This window comes from Cinclus cinclus, chromosome 1 (assembly GCF_963662255.1).
Source record: "Cinclus cinclus chromosome 1, bCinCin1.1, whole genome shotgun sequence".
Lineage (NCBI taxonomy): Eukaryota > Metazoa > Chordata > Aves > Passeriformes > Cinclidae > Cinclus > Cinclus cinclus.
Window position 1 is genome coordinate 29,775,554 of NC_085046.1, and position 15,275 is coordinate 29,790,828.

The window sequence follows — 15,275 nt, forward strand, 5'->3', positions numbered from 1 at the left end:
AGGGAGACCATAGCCTCCTTGAAACTGCTGTATAACCCTGTGGTTCCAATGCCAGGAGATGCTGTTTCTTTGCTAAAACCCAGAATTTATTTAAAAATTGTATCAAGAGACCTGTTCTTTTGCCTTATAGGTTACAAGAAGAACATATATCAACAGTAAATACATCATACTGTTCAGATATTCAAGATTTCCGATTCTGGCTAAATCCAAGCAATCCAAACAATAAGAAATTTTTACATCTAAATCAATAAATTGTGCCTAGGAAGACAACACTTGTTTGAATGGATAATGAAACAAATGATTTCATGTTTCATACAGACTGCAGTGAATAACAAAGAAAACTTAGATATTTAAAGTAGTTTCAGGGACTCCTTCATTTTTGAACCTGTTTTAGAAAATAAATGAAAATTTGCTAGTCTGGTTAGATTGGTTTCCTTAGCCTGAAGAGAGAAGGACTACAAGATCCCCTCTAATCTAATTAGCTCTCTCACCATGTGTTTCACTAAACCTGTTTTTTTATTTAGGGAATGGATATTTACCTTAGTCTGAAAAAATAAAGCATTCTACCTTTTACAGAAGTAAAATAAAGCAAAGGACTAAAGGGTTTCACAAAAGACCAGCACTCCCCATAAAGTGAATGGTTGTACAGGAAACAGTTTCAGTATACCCTGAAAACACATTAGGTGATGCAAGCCAGAAAAACAAAGCATCTCCATCCTATACTACTGTGTCTGGTTCTCCTGCCTTGTTGGGACCACCCAGCAGTCAGGTGGAAACCCTTGGAAGAGCTTTAGAAGCCATGTGTAAATAGCTTTCACTCTCATTGACCTAATTTAAAACTCTTTCAGATGTGGCATTTTCAGTCATCAGGATGGAGAAGTCACTGAACCCACAGAATTATGCTACATGCAGACTAGCACCATCTTCCAGTTTGTCATCCACTGGGGAGAATGTCCATGTATTCATTGTCCAATACTGTCTTCCATTGGGATGTGGCCTTCTACAGCAGATGTCAGTCAGTCATGCATGAAGACAAAGAGGCACCGCTCATCTTCCCTATGCTTTATATGTGGAGGTGGCTGGAGCATTCTGTGGCTGCCTACAGGAAGCCGGAGCAGCAATCAGAAACTTCATTCAGAGCAGAGAATAGTTACATGATTGTGAGAACCACATGCTGTAAAGGCTGTGAGACCACCAAGTCTCTCAGAAGAGTCATTCACAACTCTTCACAAAGCAGCTGAGGAAGCTGGAAACAGCTTTTGTCCCTGACTGTGTCTCTCTGCCTCTCTAGCTTTCTGCCAGGCTTTGGTTGCATCCATAGTTTTGCTGAGGAAGCCCAGATTATCTTCATAGTAATCGTTTCTGCTAGTGCTTAGGGCTGTCTTGTGCATTTGAATCTGCCTACCTCAACTGAAGGGAAAACTGAGAAGTTTCTCCTTAGCCCACAGCTTTCAGACCAGCTTCTTAGGAGCCTAAGATATGCCTGTTCTGGTTGGTTCTGTTGCAGTATTAATGTGGAATTTGACTGTTTCCTTGGTTTCCAAGTCATGACATAGCATAAGCAGGCAAGCAGCTTTATTATTTATGGGTATTACCTGGGTGACTGGGAGCCCACAGCATCCAGGAGCCTGTTGAGCTATGCAATGGACCTGACAAAATGAGGATCTCTTCAGAGTGTGTTTTTTTTCCAATTCTGCCCCTCCTGCTTCAGGATAAATCACAGCAGTATCTGCATGCAGCATTTTCTTGAAAATATTAAATTGCCGGAGTACTAGAAAGAAACTTGACAAAGGATAAACCAGAGGTATGCTGGCAATACCCCCACTGTGCTAACCAGTGCCATCTTTATGGCACTAATTTGTTTTGCAGTTCTAATGGCCTGTATCCATGCATCTTCATTTTTTGCTGTAACTTTAAGCTATTTTAGGCATAGAGTAACTGTGACTGTGTAAGGAACAGCACAAAATCCTTGTCTGTACGTAAGTCTCTAGTACAATAGTATTTTTTTTAAAAAAGCAACCTATGTGGTGTGAATAAACAGATTTCTTGATTATTTATTCAATTACTGATACTTGTTAGATATGAGCCAGAAAAAAAAAATCAAACTCCTGCATGGAGTACAGTGCAAAACATATTCAAATCAGTATCACCTATGACTCTTCACAGATTAAAAGAACTATAGCTAAAGAAATAGAGAATACATGTGACAAATACATGTTGCTTTAAGAATATTAATACATGTTTCTTATGAATACATATTGCTTTAAGATCTTGAAGCCTTTTAATTGGTTTTGGTGACCTAATTATGTTAGGGAAGTTCAGGCTGCTGTGTTAAAAAGGATCTTAGTGATAACAGTTGATGCCTGGGCAATGGTGAACAATTTATCTTTCTCGAGTAGGATGTCAGTTTTGCTGCTGTTGCTCATGCTGGTGTTGGAATCATTTTAGCCAAATTTAGCATCATTTACCTCGAGTGCCCCACAGTTTTTCTAAGCCAGTCTGCTTGTGAGGAAAAGGAAATGTGTTCACTTTAGAGCCTTTCAGAATCTGGACAAAAGCTCACTTTCTCTTCTTCAGGCTTCCTATATATGGCTTTAGCCTGAAGATGAGGACCTGTTTGCTATGCACCCTCTCCCATCCCCCATTTCCTGCCTGGCTTCATTAAATGTTGATTTGAAGTTGGCACACTCTTCTGCTACAAAAGTACTACTGTGTTCCAAGAACCATCAGAAAGTAGCACATTATTGTCTTTTACATTCTCTTCGTATGTGTCTTCTCCTCAAGCGTAAAAAAAGATTTTCATTCCTTCTTCTTAAATATCTCCGTACGTTTAATAAAAAGAAACAGAGCAAAGCCCTGTCAAGAAAACCTCAGCTCATTTGGGAGCAATCTGGCCCCAGGATATATTCTTTAATGCTGGTATCTGCAAATTGCTATTATTCAGTAAAGTGGAAAATAGGAATATATGTCATGACTTCACTGAATCATTTTCCTATCTCTTGCATTTCAGCTTCGTGTTTCTTAGGAGAGATTAGCTTTCTTTCACCTGACCAGTGATAGCTCATGTGATGAAATTAATTTGTGCCTACATAGAAGCCTGTATATTTTCCATTTTTAACAGTACAGTTACTTTATTCTTTCTTCCTCTATAAAGCCACTATAAAATATGAGAAAAATACATTTCGGCACTGTTTTTCTCCTTCACCTACAGCTGAAGTTCTTAATTCTGTAGGCACAATTACAAATCATGGCAAAATGTTAGGTAACCAATCCTTTGATTGCATGTGATATCCTCTGCTGTTGTTTAAACTAATCCTTTCTGTGTCTTTCGTATCTGTTTCTCACTTAGAATAATTTAAGTCCACAATTACCAGCATTAAAAAGAGAATAATCCAGGTAATAGCAATAAAACTGAACAAGGCATATTACTGCAACATCTCATTATTCCAAGTTGTGCTACATCTGCATAAATAAACACAGTCATTTTCAGACAAATCTTTCCTGAAATCCTCTGAAGTGGATCATTCAAATGAGTATCAGCTGATTCCTGTTGAGAACAATGACATGGGCTTTGATGATGTTCAGAGAAATTACCTGTGTCTTTTTGTTTTCTTTGCAACAAAACACTTTCAAGTAACATATGCTCACTTTCTCCAAGTAGCAATTGATTATTACTTGTTCCAAAGTGCTAAATGTAATGGAAGTGCAAAGATTTGTGGAGCAAAGAGATTATCTAAACAGAGAACAACTAAACCAATATCAGGTGTATACTGTTTCTTAGTAAGATTTCAGATTCACAGCCCAACCAACCACACTGTTGCCATGAAAATTTGCCATCCTGTGTTCCTTGTCCTCATGGCCACATTCCCGGCCACATGCTCTTGTTTTTCTCTTGTCTGTGGCATTTGGGCTCCTTGGTCAGATGATTCAGCCCACTACAGCTGAAGTCATCAAAGCCAGCAAAACCCACCCCATTCTGCACCTCCAGCGCTTAGAGAGGCCTCTTTTTCTCAGGAAGGTGAGATACAGGATGTCTGCTATATGGGGTAGAATTAATCTAGTTTTGAGTTCTGGACCCCAGTGGGATGGTTAGCATATAGCAAGTTGGCCATGTGCATTAATTTTCTTGCTGTGTCAGTGTCTTGGTTTATGGTTGAATCACCATATGGATTCCCTGATGGTCTTTTCAATAAGTTTGTGGTAATACTGTAGCAAAAAAAAAAAAAGTTATTTCTTAGAGCCTTGTGTTTGCTTGAGAAAGCTACTCTGCAAGAAGTTGTGGAATAAATCTTTAGCCTCAAAAGTTATTTGGCATTGACTCCCCATGTGGCAGTTTTCCCCATGGAGAATGCCTTTGTGTGATGAACATAGTCAGCTATGGCAATGGATTAATTAATCAGAGCAAAGGAGCAAATAATGTAAGTAGAAATACTTACAGGGTGGCTAATGCAAAACAGTTATTTTGAACATTACCCATCTGTAGAACCACTTCTAAGAGCCTCTAGTTAAAGTATTGAGCCAAATACTCATTTGGAACATAAGGGAAATTAATTGTAATAATTCTGGGCCATTTGCAACTCAGAATTTCCAAGTGTCTTGCAAATACTAGGGGAACAATCTAATTAAAAAAAAAAAAGGTCTGAAAAATTTATTTTCACTTTTTGCTAACATTCACATTTCAGAGTTTAAAGGCCTAAAACAGTTTCTAAACCATCTTATGTATGTGCTTTGAGGCAGTCAGTATATATATATATCTGCATATGCATTTATAATTGCAATCCACAGCTCCACATTTGAAGCATAAAATTCTTCATTTTGCTTTTTGAGCTGTCAGAAGAGAGTTGACAATTATAGATGTCTCACTGCTACCCTCATGTAGGAGTGCACCGCAACAGGGCTGCTGTTGTGTTCCATCCCTCTTGCAGTGAACAATAATTCTGTCCCTTTGTGGAGCAGGATGTTTCAATGCAGTCACACACAAAAGCCAATGTCTCAGCTACGGCTGGGAATCAAGAAACCAGTGTTTGGTTCTGCATTTTTCTCACTGGGCCAGATATCCTCAAATTGCTTGGGTTTGTATATTTTGTCCAGGGAAACCGGAATTCTTTTTACTTGCCATTGAGTCATAGTAAGTATCATGTTAGGAGCTGGCAGTGTCTCAGGGAGAAAATTCAGGAAAGCCAGAATTTGAAGCAAATACTCTTCAAACATTGCCTTTGATTTGTATTGTGAGGTTTATTTTATAATTTTAAAACCACTATTCTGCATGCCATTTAATATTAAATTTATTATTTCCATTTTAAAATTATTGCTGCTTTACATGCACCTTCTTGGATGGCTCATAAATTCATACATTGAATTTAAAATTTGTTTTCTGTGCTTGCATGATGGATTTAGATGCAGAATATGATGGAAATTTAGTGAAAATAGAGAGGGAATTGCTGTGACTGAGCATGAAACATTTACATAGAAGTAGAAAATTTCTCCAGTGAGTGTTGCAGAGGATTTGTATTACATTTATCTGTAACAGGTGCACAGACAGAATATGTACAGACATATTCTTCTGATTTTTAAGATTACAGAATAGTAGAAATGGAAATACATGTAAGTGCAAAAGGAGTGAGCTCCTTTTCTGTTAAATGTCATCACACCTAGTGAAATCTGTGGTGATAGATGTAGTGTAATCATAGCCCGTTATTATATTTAATATTTTCAGTTTCATTGCAAATGGTATCTTAGTTAATAAATAAGTCATTTGTACTTTATTGTTAGAACCATTCATCTTAACAGTGGTAGTAGGTGATAAAAATAAATTTCTAGTTAATATGTTTATTATGGAGGATTTCCAGTGTTGTGCTAGCCTATGTATCTTGGTCTGAAATGTATTTAAGGCACAGGGTCTTCGTTACCCTTGCCACGTGCACTGCAGCGCATGACAAAGGTCAGTGTGTGACAGCAGGTACTGCTGGCTACAGCAATTCTGCAGTGAGGTGCAGCCCCTTGCCTTCCAGTGACCATTTCCAGCCTCCCCATCCCTGAGGGAGCAGGTGGGACAGAAGGAGAAAAGATGTGTAATGTGATATGATGGCCAGGGACTAGAATCAGAAGTGTAGGATTGAGTTCCTGCCCCGACATGACAAATGGTGTAATTCTGAATTGAGTGAAGATATAATGCACTACTTTGGTTTTCTGCTAACTCTTGCTCCTTCTTTGAGGCTTGGTTTAAGTCTGTGCATAGGAGAAAGAACTTATCCTAGTTTCTGGCTCTCTCTGTTTTGAGATATTGCTTAGCCAATCCTCAGTTCCAGGAAGGGAAATACAAACAAACTATTCCACAGTTATCTTTCACTAGCTCTTAGCAGTCTGCTTGATACAGGGTTTACTTGAAGAACAAATAAATGACTACATGAAACATTTAATCATGCTTAAAATACTACTAAATAAAAAGCACAGCAGAGCTGGCCTTCATATGAAAAGACTGTGTCCATTAAGGAAACAAAGGTGGAACTTGCCCAAGGTGCATTATATATAATCCTAGGTTTTCTGGGAATCAACCCTACTTCATCATTTTCAGAGCGTATATTTTTCTCTGTAAATGTTCTTAGGTCACTGTCATAAATCTAGTTGCTTGGTGTGTTACTCAGAGAACATTAAAGTTCTTTGCCTAAAATCACTGACCAAGAAATGTTCTGCCAGCAAGGCTTGTCGTAATTTATATTTCTCAGAGAAATCAAAAGGCACCAGTGGAGGCTAATCTCTGTTTCTGCAATTAGACCTTAATCCAGTTACAGCATTCCAAGTTGCAAGATGAGTTTTCCAAGTTTTCACCTACAAGAGAGATAAAAATAATGTAAATTAAATTTTCAGTCATTTATTGTTAATACTTATGGTAGTAACAATAATTAATGGGTAAGTTCAAAGTTGGAATGGAATGAGAAAAATACAGAGATCCGAAGCTCTCCAGCTCCCTTCAACTTTCTTAGCTTTCAACATAAAATGAAGTTGTATGAGGATGACTGAGAAGGTTGGGCAGTAAAATCTCTGCCTCCAAGCCCTCCTTGGGTCAGATGAGGTCCTGCAGGGTCGGGGTGTCTGACGCAAGCCAGGAATTGGATTTGTAGTCACATATTTTCTTCTCTTCATTTCCAGCTTCAGAGCCCAATTTGAAGGTACGTTCAAGATTAAAACAAAAGGTGACAGAAAGGAGAAGCAGTCCTTTACTCAGGAGGAAGGATGGAAATATCAGTTCATTCAAGAAGCGTCTTTTCGAGGTGACAGGTAATTAAAAATGGGGAAGTTCTGTTGCCACAACTCACAGAACAGTGGTGGTACTTCAGAAGTTAAACTGCTAAACAAAAGAGCATTTGCAGTGTTGGGCCTCTTTCTGATGATTCTTGTTTTGACTTTGCATTGATATTTATTAGTTTTTGTGGCTTTTTCAGGTGATCTGGCCATACCTTTATGCAATCAACCTTTACTAATCTATCACACATATATCTGAATTCACTTGATATATCAGTTATGTCACACCAAGATGGAATTAAAATACAGCTTGAACACATTGGTGTCCCTATATGTGCAACTCTTGTGACAGTTTTACAGTATGTCATGTGTGAAACTGGAACAGATATGTGAATGTAACCATGAAAGTTACTGAGCAAAGCAGTTTCCTTTTAAATTACTTCCAGATTATAATTTTTCTACAGCTACTTTGTAAATTCCATTTGCTGAAGCCTCTATGAGATTCTTGATGTCCACTTCCTTAGTTTAGCTGATTGCTCTACTGTTTTCACACTTACAAATAAGTTATCAAGTAAAATATTTATCACCGGAGGTTTTTTCGTGATGCCATTGAAAAGAGCAGAAACATGAGAATGGATGTCTCCTTTTCCTGGCTCTGACAATAATTTGGAGCTTTTCAGATTGCTGTTATAATTATTAATATTGACTATATGACAGTTTGGACCTTTCATAACCCTGGTTCAACATTGTTGCCTGAAGTCTTTTTCCCATTGTGTTTTATTCTCTTAACTTGAAATAGCCCTTTATTTAAACACCTATTTATACAAAAAGTGATATTTTAATGTTTAAAAAATGAGAAAAAAGATGAGATTTGTGTGTCTCCTCTGATACCTATTGAAAATATAATGCCAGAACTTCTACATATCCAGTTAGTATAGCTGGGTATGGAGTCACTTCAGAAAATCAAAGAGATCCAAGTAACAGCTAGAAAGCCTCCTGTGATGCCAGTCAAAGTGAAAACATATTTTTGCATATTAACTAAGGCATAGCTATAGAATATTAGGTGCCACATTTAGATATTATTTACTTTAGCTTCTTGAGTGCTTTAATTTGATAGGTATTCCTTGAAAGAGGGCTATCTCCACTAGTGGCTTTCTCTTTCTTCTTTAACCTTCTTAACTGTTTCCATTACATAAATATAATTTATGTCCGTGTAGAGTTAGAATAACTCAACACAACAATGTACAATGAGGTTACCCTCTCCCCCTTTGTCTTCGACAGAACTTGGAACATTTTAAATCAAGATAGCACGCAGCCTTTCAAATCCTATTTTAATGTCTTTACATACTGTAAATATTCCTTCCTATTTGTGCCAAAGATGTAGTGAAGGTGTATATTTTGCTGTTAGTACTTGTGTATGTAATGATTGGTCCAAAATGGGTGCATCCCTTTTCTAGACAAAAAGGATGGCAGTAGGCCTCATTTCTTACAGAGCCAGGACTCTTTACAATTAAAAAGGAAAAAGTTTCTTTTCATTACTCATTACGAGCTCCATGGTAGAGTCTCTGCCTGATACTGAGTATCATAACCATCTTTGTGGGAAAAATAAATACTAAATTCTTCTGATGTGACACAGACGATTCAGAAGGGGAAAGATCAAGAGCATCTTTCCTTGTTGTAAAAAAGAAAACCAAGGAAATGGAAGATGAATCAAGAGTCTTTAATGCAAGTAAATAGTGTAACCAATAGATATTTTTCAGCAGCAAAAAAGTCCTATGCTATAAAGATAATATAATTAATCAAGATTATGTGAACCTTTCTGGAGTGAAATTCATGTATGTTTAATCTGTTTTACAGAATCCTCAGTCAGTAGCAGCTCCCCTGGATCAGGTCCCAGTTCCCCAAGCAATGGTCCGAGCAGCAGTACAACAGAAAATGAAACCTCGGTTTTGCCATCTAACATTCAAGCTGAGGTAAGACTCATTTTTGTGTAGATAATTGCTCAGGTTTCTAGACTGAAGAGGATGGAAAAGTTGATTTGATCATATTCACAAACGGAGTAATTGGGGTACCAGGACACTACAGGCTGACATCACAGTATGTTAAATATGTCATATATCTTTATATATAGAGATGCATGTTCAGAAGACTCTGTGGTAACAAAATTTCACAGAAAAACAGCAGTAGTGCTACTGGAAGAGTGGAAGGAGGTGTGAAAGGAACTTGGTCACAGAATATTACCTCCTGGGATGACCTGAAAGAGGTGCTCAGTGCTGAATGCTTATAAAGAATTCCTGCCTACAAAACAGTGGTTTAGGCAATGGTGATCCTAACACATAAAAGTTAAAGTGGTCCCAGGTTCAGATGAATGCTGAAGTAGATTTCTTTAATCATAGTATTGGAGCTGGGTAACTAAATCCTTGCCACATCTCCCTTTTATTTTACTATATCTCAGTTTCCTTATCAGGGCAGTGCTTAACCTCTGTAAATGTCATGCCAGAATTCTTGAATACTTGTTTTGTAAAGTGAGATTGTAAACGGAAGGAATCTTAACTACTCCTTATTCTGTTTCATACATACGTGCCCATAACAACTGGAATGCAGGTGGTAAATCAGTTGTGATAAACCTCATTTAGCACAGATGACATGCCCAAGTCATGCTTTCCATGGCAATATTGTAAAGGGACAGTAAACTAATTTGACTAAGAGAGACTCAAATTCTGCAATATTCTATATCCAGCCTATACTTACCACAGTTCCTGCTTTGGTGGCAAGGTTTTCTATTAATTGTTGTTTTATACTGTTTATGTTAGAAAAATTACATAAGAAAATGTGATTTAACAGAGTTTTAGTTAATGGAGCTATTTCTTCAGGTCAGTGGCAGGACATTCACCTAAAAAAAATACCCCTGGAATGGGCAGTTCAACCTCCAGCAGTGACTTTTCCCCATAATGAATTAATTGTGTGTGTGAACTATGATCCGGGGGCAGGTGGGTGACCTCTGCACACTGATTAGTAGCCTCTCTCTGGCCCGTAACCAAAAAGAAAAAAAAAAATTGCATTGATGGCTAACATGTGGTCTTGTCTCATAGCCCCCTGTATGTGATTGCAGAGAAATTTAAATGATGCAGAGTAAGATCCATCATCAGGATTAGATCAGATGCTAGTTCAGTGGAATTAAGTTGTGTATTTTACTGCTGGGAATGCTTTAGGTAGAAGCTGGTAATATGTGGGTGTTACTATGTGCTGTATTAAACAGGAAATCTTATCCAATTGGATCTTCTATTGACTTGAGGATTCTACAAAATGGAACGGGTTTTATATCTCAGACTGATACATGGTGCTCATGACTTTGCATGCTGCAGTTTCTGGACACTTGCACCATCAGAAATACACACAGGCTGGTCAGGCTGGTGGTCTCTGGGGAGATTTGGAAAGGTTGTAATAAGAACCAGTAATTATATTCTGTTTGCCAGTAGAACATTGCATTGTGTATTATTTTCTATTTCTGTGCCAGACATCAAAAATTACGACCTCAGTATAGAATCAAAGATGCTCAAAGGAGCCTAAATCATTCCTTTAGAAGTTGATCACTGCATGCTGGCATCAGTCACTTCACTTGGTGAAATGTGCTAAGAAGATGAAACTACAGACTTCCAGTTCTGGATCCAGTTGGGCGTTTCTTTACCTCTCTGGTTACTTGACTCTCAGTACTGTGGTCCTGTGGGTTCAAACATTTTTCCATAAATCTCAGCTTCAGTGATTCTTATTTCAGTGGGATTTTCTTTGGTAGTTTAACAGCAGCCAGGAGTTCAAACAAACTCCTACATATCTCTTTCCTCGTTTTGTCTTAGCCAGCTCTCAAAGGCTATACAGCTAATCAATTTTTAATCAGATTCACAAAGTACAGAAGTTTCTAATAATAGGATGAGTGTTCCAAAATCACCCAAAATATCACTTGTTTTTCTGTAATCCCGTATGACTCACATTGCTGTTGTTTCATAATTGTTGTGACATTTGCAGTAAGTATTGTGCTCATATCTGAGTGGGTGGATAGCTGTGGTTTTCGTGGCAGCAAATAAAACACTTTTTGCTGGGGAAAAACAGGTTGCTATGACAGAGTCATTTCCCAGTAAAACATGAGTCAGTACCGTAAATGATTATACTCCAGTGCATGGACAGAATTAAAGCATTATCAGTAATGAAGCAGATTTTTAAAGTACTTTTACCACATCCATTGGAATAGTGTGACTTTAAAGTGGTTTACTCTCTGGAGCAGACAGTCTGGTGGGTAGACATTTACAGTTTTTTGAATGAACAAAGGTGTACTGCACATGCTGCAGCTTTGCAGATAATCTTTTACTATCACAGTTCCCTTAATGGTACTTTCACTACCATTTGTTAAAACACTGGTCTCATTATATGAAACTTGAAAGTTGAACTCAGGATTTTAATTGCACCTTATAAATAAAATCCTGTTTTTATTAGGCACAGTTGTCTCCAGTATCATCAAGGTTCACCGCAGTAGCTATTTGTCTCCTGTAGCATGCCATACCCTTTCAGGTCACCTGCTGTGCTGGGGCTATATCTTACTTGACTGAGAAATGCAAGCAGAATTGAGCCCTTGCACAGCGTGTCCCTCGAGTTCAGAGGGACAACCTGCTTTAGTCATGTGAAATGATTAATTTTAGGCATTCACGGTCTGGTCAAAAGCCATTGAAGGCAATGGAAAGTTTCCAGTTGGTGGAACTGGGCTTCAGGTCAATTTCTTTCTTCTATTTGTGCTTTGGAAAACAGTATTTCCTAGAATATCACTTGATTATACAGAAGATATAAATAACATATGTGACTGATAAACACATATTTGTTTTGTACAACTCCACAGCCCCATGCTTTTTATACTCAGGTCCTTGAGGTGATCTTTGTAAGGGGCCAGTGGAAAAATGCGTAGGTTTCTGACCAGCTTTTGAGGTTTGTGACATGTGTATGTGAAGAGAATCTAAATTATTTTTTTTCAAAAATCATCCCAAAAGCTTCAGGAAATACAAGCGTAAGAAATTGTGAATATTGAAAGCTGTGACAATTATCTCCACAACTGACGAGTATTAAAGCCAAATAATTTTACCTTCCCCTCGTAATCTGTAAATGTGCATATAAACGTGCACACATAGGTGTTGCTGCTTCTCAGCAAGTCCCACAGTACAACCAAAGCACAGTCATTCATGGTTATTTGTTGATCATGGTGCTCTGCTACGCTGAGTTCTTGTGCTCTATTTTAAGAAAGAGGATAACTGTTGATGGGCTATTTTAAGCATCAGTAAGCAGGATCTGTGGACCCAAGGAGCTGGTACGTAGAGGAGCAAGTAGGGCAGGTTGCTCTTTGGGGTAGTTTAGGTGCCAATCCAAACCACCATGTCTGCATGTAGGACAAGGACATGGCTTAGCCATTGTGCTGCCAAATTACTCTCTTGGCAAATCCTGCATGTGTCACCATTGCAAGGAATTGTTGACCATGCAAAAAGAAAAGCTGCAGCTGGGATAATAAATTTCTGCCTCTGGGGAACCCTGCTTGAGCAGGGTACTTGAATTAGATAACATTCAGTGGTCTGTTTGAACCTTACCCATTCTGGGATTCTGTGATACACAGAGGACCCTACTCTATGCAAGTGGACTGCTGCATTTATTTTGGGAGATGAGGTTAAACTGATGCTTAGGATAATATTACCTGAAAATATTTTTATAAATCAATCACTTACCAAAATGAAAATGACAACTTATTAGCAGCATTAGAAATCAAATTAAGATGCTTTTACTAATTAACTCCTGTTTTCAATATTAAACTCCTGAGGTAAATAAGACCATTGCTCCTACCTGATGAAATTATTATGCCTGACCTTAGTCTGATAGTGTGTTTTACTGCTATACACCCTGCCATTGTTAATTTTTATTAATTCAAATCTTAGAAGGTAATAGTGGCATACCCAAAACCAAATATTAAACATAAATATTTGAAGTGGCTTTGTATCTATGCTGTCTTTGCTACAAATTTGATTATATCCTAGGAGGCACATTGGACTGTCCTTTTTCACTTAAATATTTGTAGACTTCCTCCATAATATCTCCATAGTCTTGACATACTTGCATTTACTCATGGTCAAAGGTGGATGTTATCAAGGCAAGACACTGTTAGCCAGGAATTAATGTAATATACAAGTGGAGCTTCTTTGTTTCCTACGCTATCTGTTGACATTCCCTAGGTACCAAAAGAAAATTACAGGGATAGACCTCTACTGTTATTGTCTCAGTGATAGGTCGTATCTCCAAACAAACTGTATGAGGAAGGTTATGTTTTGGAATAATATCCTGTGTTTTTGTGCTTAACTACCTTCCATTGATGGTCTGAAGTTGCATTGTATTAACACGAAGTATTTTACAGAGTTAATTGATATTCCAGGTTTGTCCGGGGGAAAATCTACAGCTCCCCACAACATGCTTGACAAGTTATTATATTTACTTTAGTCAAAGCCCGAGTGTGCAGTATCCCTCTTGGAGGTGGTCTATTATTGGAGTCCCATATGCTTTTTGTTTGGGAAGAAAGCAGTCACTGTGTCATACTGTTACACAGGGTATTCTTTTTCAAGGATGTTGTTCCCTTGGGGACCATATCATGCCAGAGTTCCTAAGTCTAATAAGACCTTTGTAGCTCTTATTGAGTCAAAGTTCTGGGAGGGAAGCAAGAGTTAAACAGAAAATATAATTCAAGCAACTATATTAGACCACATGTTGAAAAATATCACTGTTAAAGCAGAAAGGCAAAGGCTTCAAAAACATTCCTGATGTGGTAATCTTTTTATGTTTCTTCCCAATTAATCTGTGGAAATAAAAAGGGTGATCTTTGTGGGATGTCTGATTTTATTTTAAAGTAATTAAAAATATATCAGCAGTTCCACCTCCTAGAAAACTGTATCACAAGTCTTCAAAAGAAGTGTTAAAAATTTTAACTTGGATGGATTAAGAAAGCTGTGAGGGATATCCCATCATCAGAGAATGACAGGATGCTGGTTTTGTATATATGCAGACAGAAAGAGACAGTCTATTCTTTTAAATGGCAGATGCCTTACTTTCTACACAGAATTTTCTTGTTAATGGAAGTAAATAATGTGCCTGAAACATATAATAATCTGGCTAACAGAAGGCACGGACTAGTTAAAAACCACATTTTGTACCTTACAACAAAAGTCATAACAACCATGATAAAGGTTTAATAGATTCATATTCATGATTCAGCTGGATATAATCCTGAATTCACTGGATAAATTCCCACTGAGTTTCTAGGAGTGACTGTCCAGCTGATGAGAAGAACTGATGTTGAGTTGATGAGAAGTTCATAAGACGGTCTAGGAATCCTCAAGTTTTCAACGGAAAATTGATTTTCTAACCAAGGAATAATCCCAGACAGATATCAGTTGTTTTCTTAAGAAAAGACCTGTCAACTGTGTTTTTACAGGGACAGTAATTTTCTGTATCTGGAATTCCATTGGGATGCAAACCAGTGACTGGTACATAATTGGCATTCAGTGTATTGCAATACAAGCATAAAATAACCAAGATAAAAAGCTTGGAGATTTACTTTTGTTGGTTTCCCCCTTTATTCCAGCACCTGGTTTCCCAGCAACGCCTTTTGATACAGGATGAATCAGTGAATTTGTTGAGTCTGTACACATCCCCTTCTCTGCCCAACATTACCTTGGGACTTCCAGCAATACAGCCTCAAATGAGTGTAAGTCACCACTCTCAAGCCTTCCTGCATACATTTGCTTCCAGAAAACCTACTTTCTGATTATTCTCTTTATATTTTTAGCATTTTGGAACACAAGCGAAGCAGAGTAGGAACCAGACCTCTCTATGCATTAGGCAAAATCTGCATATTTAAGGGCACAACTTGAAAGCAATGTTAATTCTTCATCTCAAATAAACGAGTGGCAGTGTGGATCTTAGCTAAGTACAGGCCACATGCATTGCATTTATGCCAG

The 15,275-nt window shown here is 37.8% G+C and overlaps 1 protein-coding gene across 1 annotated transcript in view; it reads left to right on the plus strand.

The window, feature by feature from the left end:
• The window catches only part of HDAC9 (histone deacetylase 9), a 270,154-nt gene that overhangs the window by 63,263 nt on the left and 191,616 nt on the right, over nt 1-15,275 (plus strand). Inside the window, exons 7-8 of the mRNA XM_062500976.1 lie at nt 9,100-9,215; nt 14,900-15,022. Of these exons, the coding sequence (XP_062356960.1) occupies nt 9,100-9,215; nt 14,900-15,022 (239 nt within the window). The remainder of the gene's footprint in view (nt 1-9,099; nt 9,216-14,899; nt 15,023-15,275) is intronic.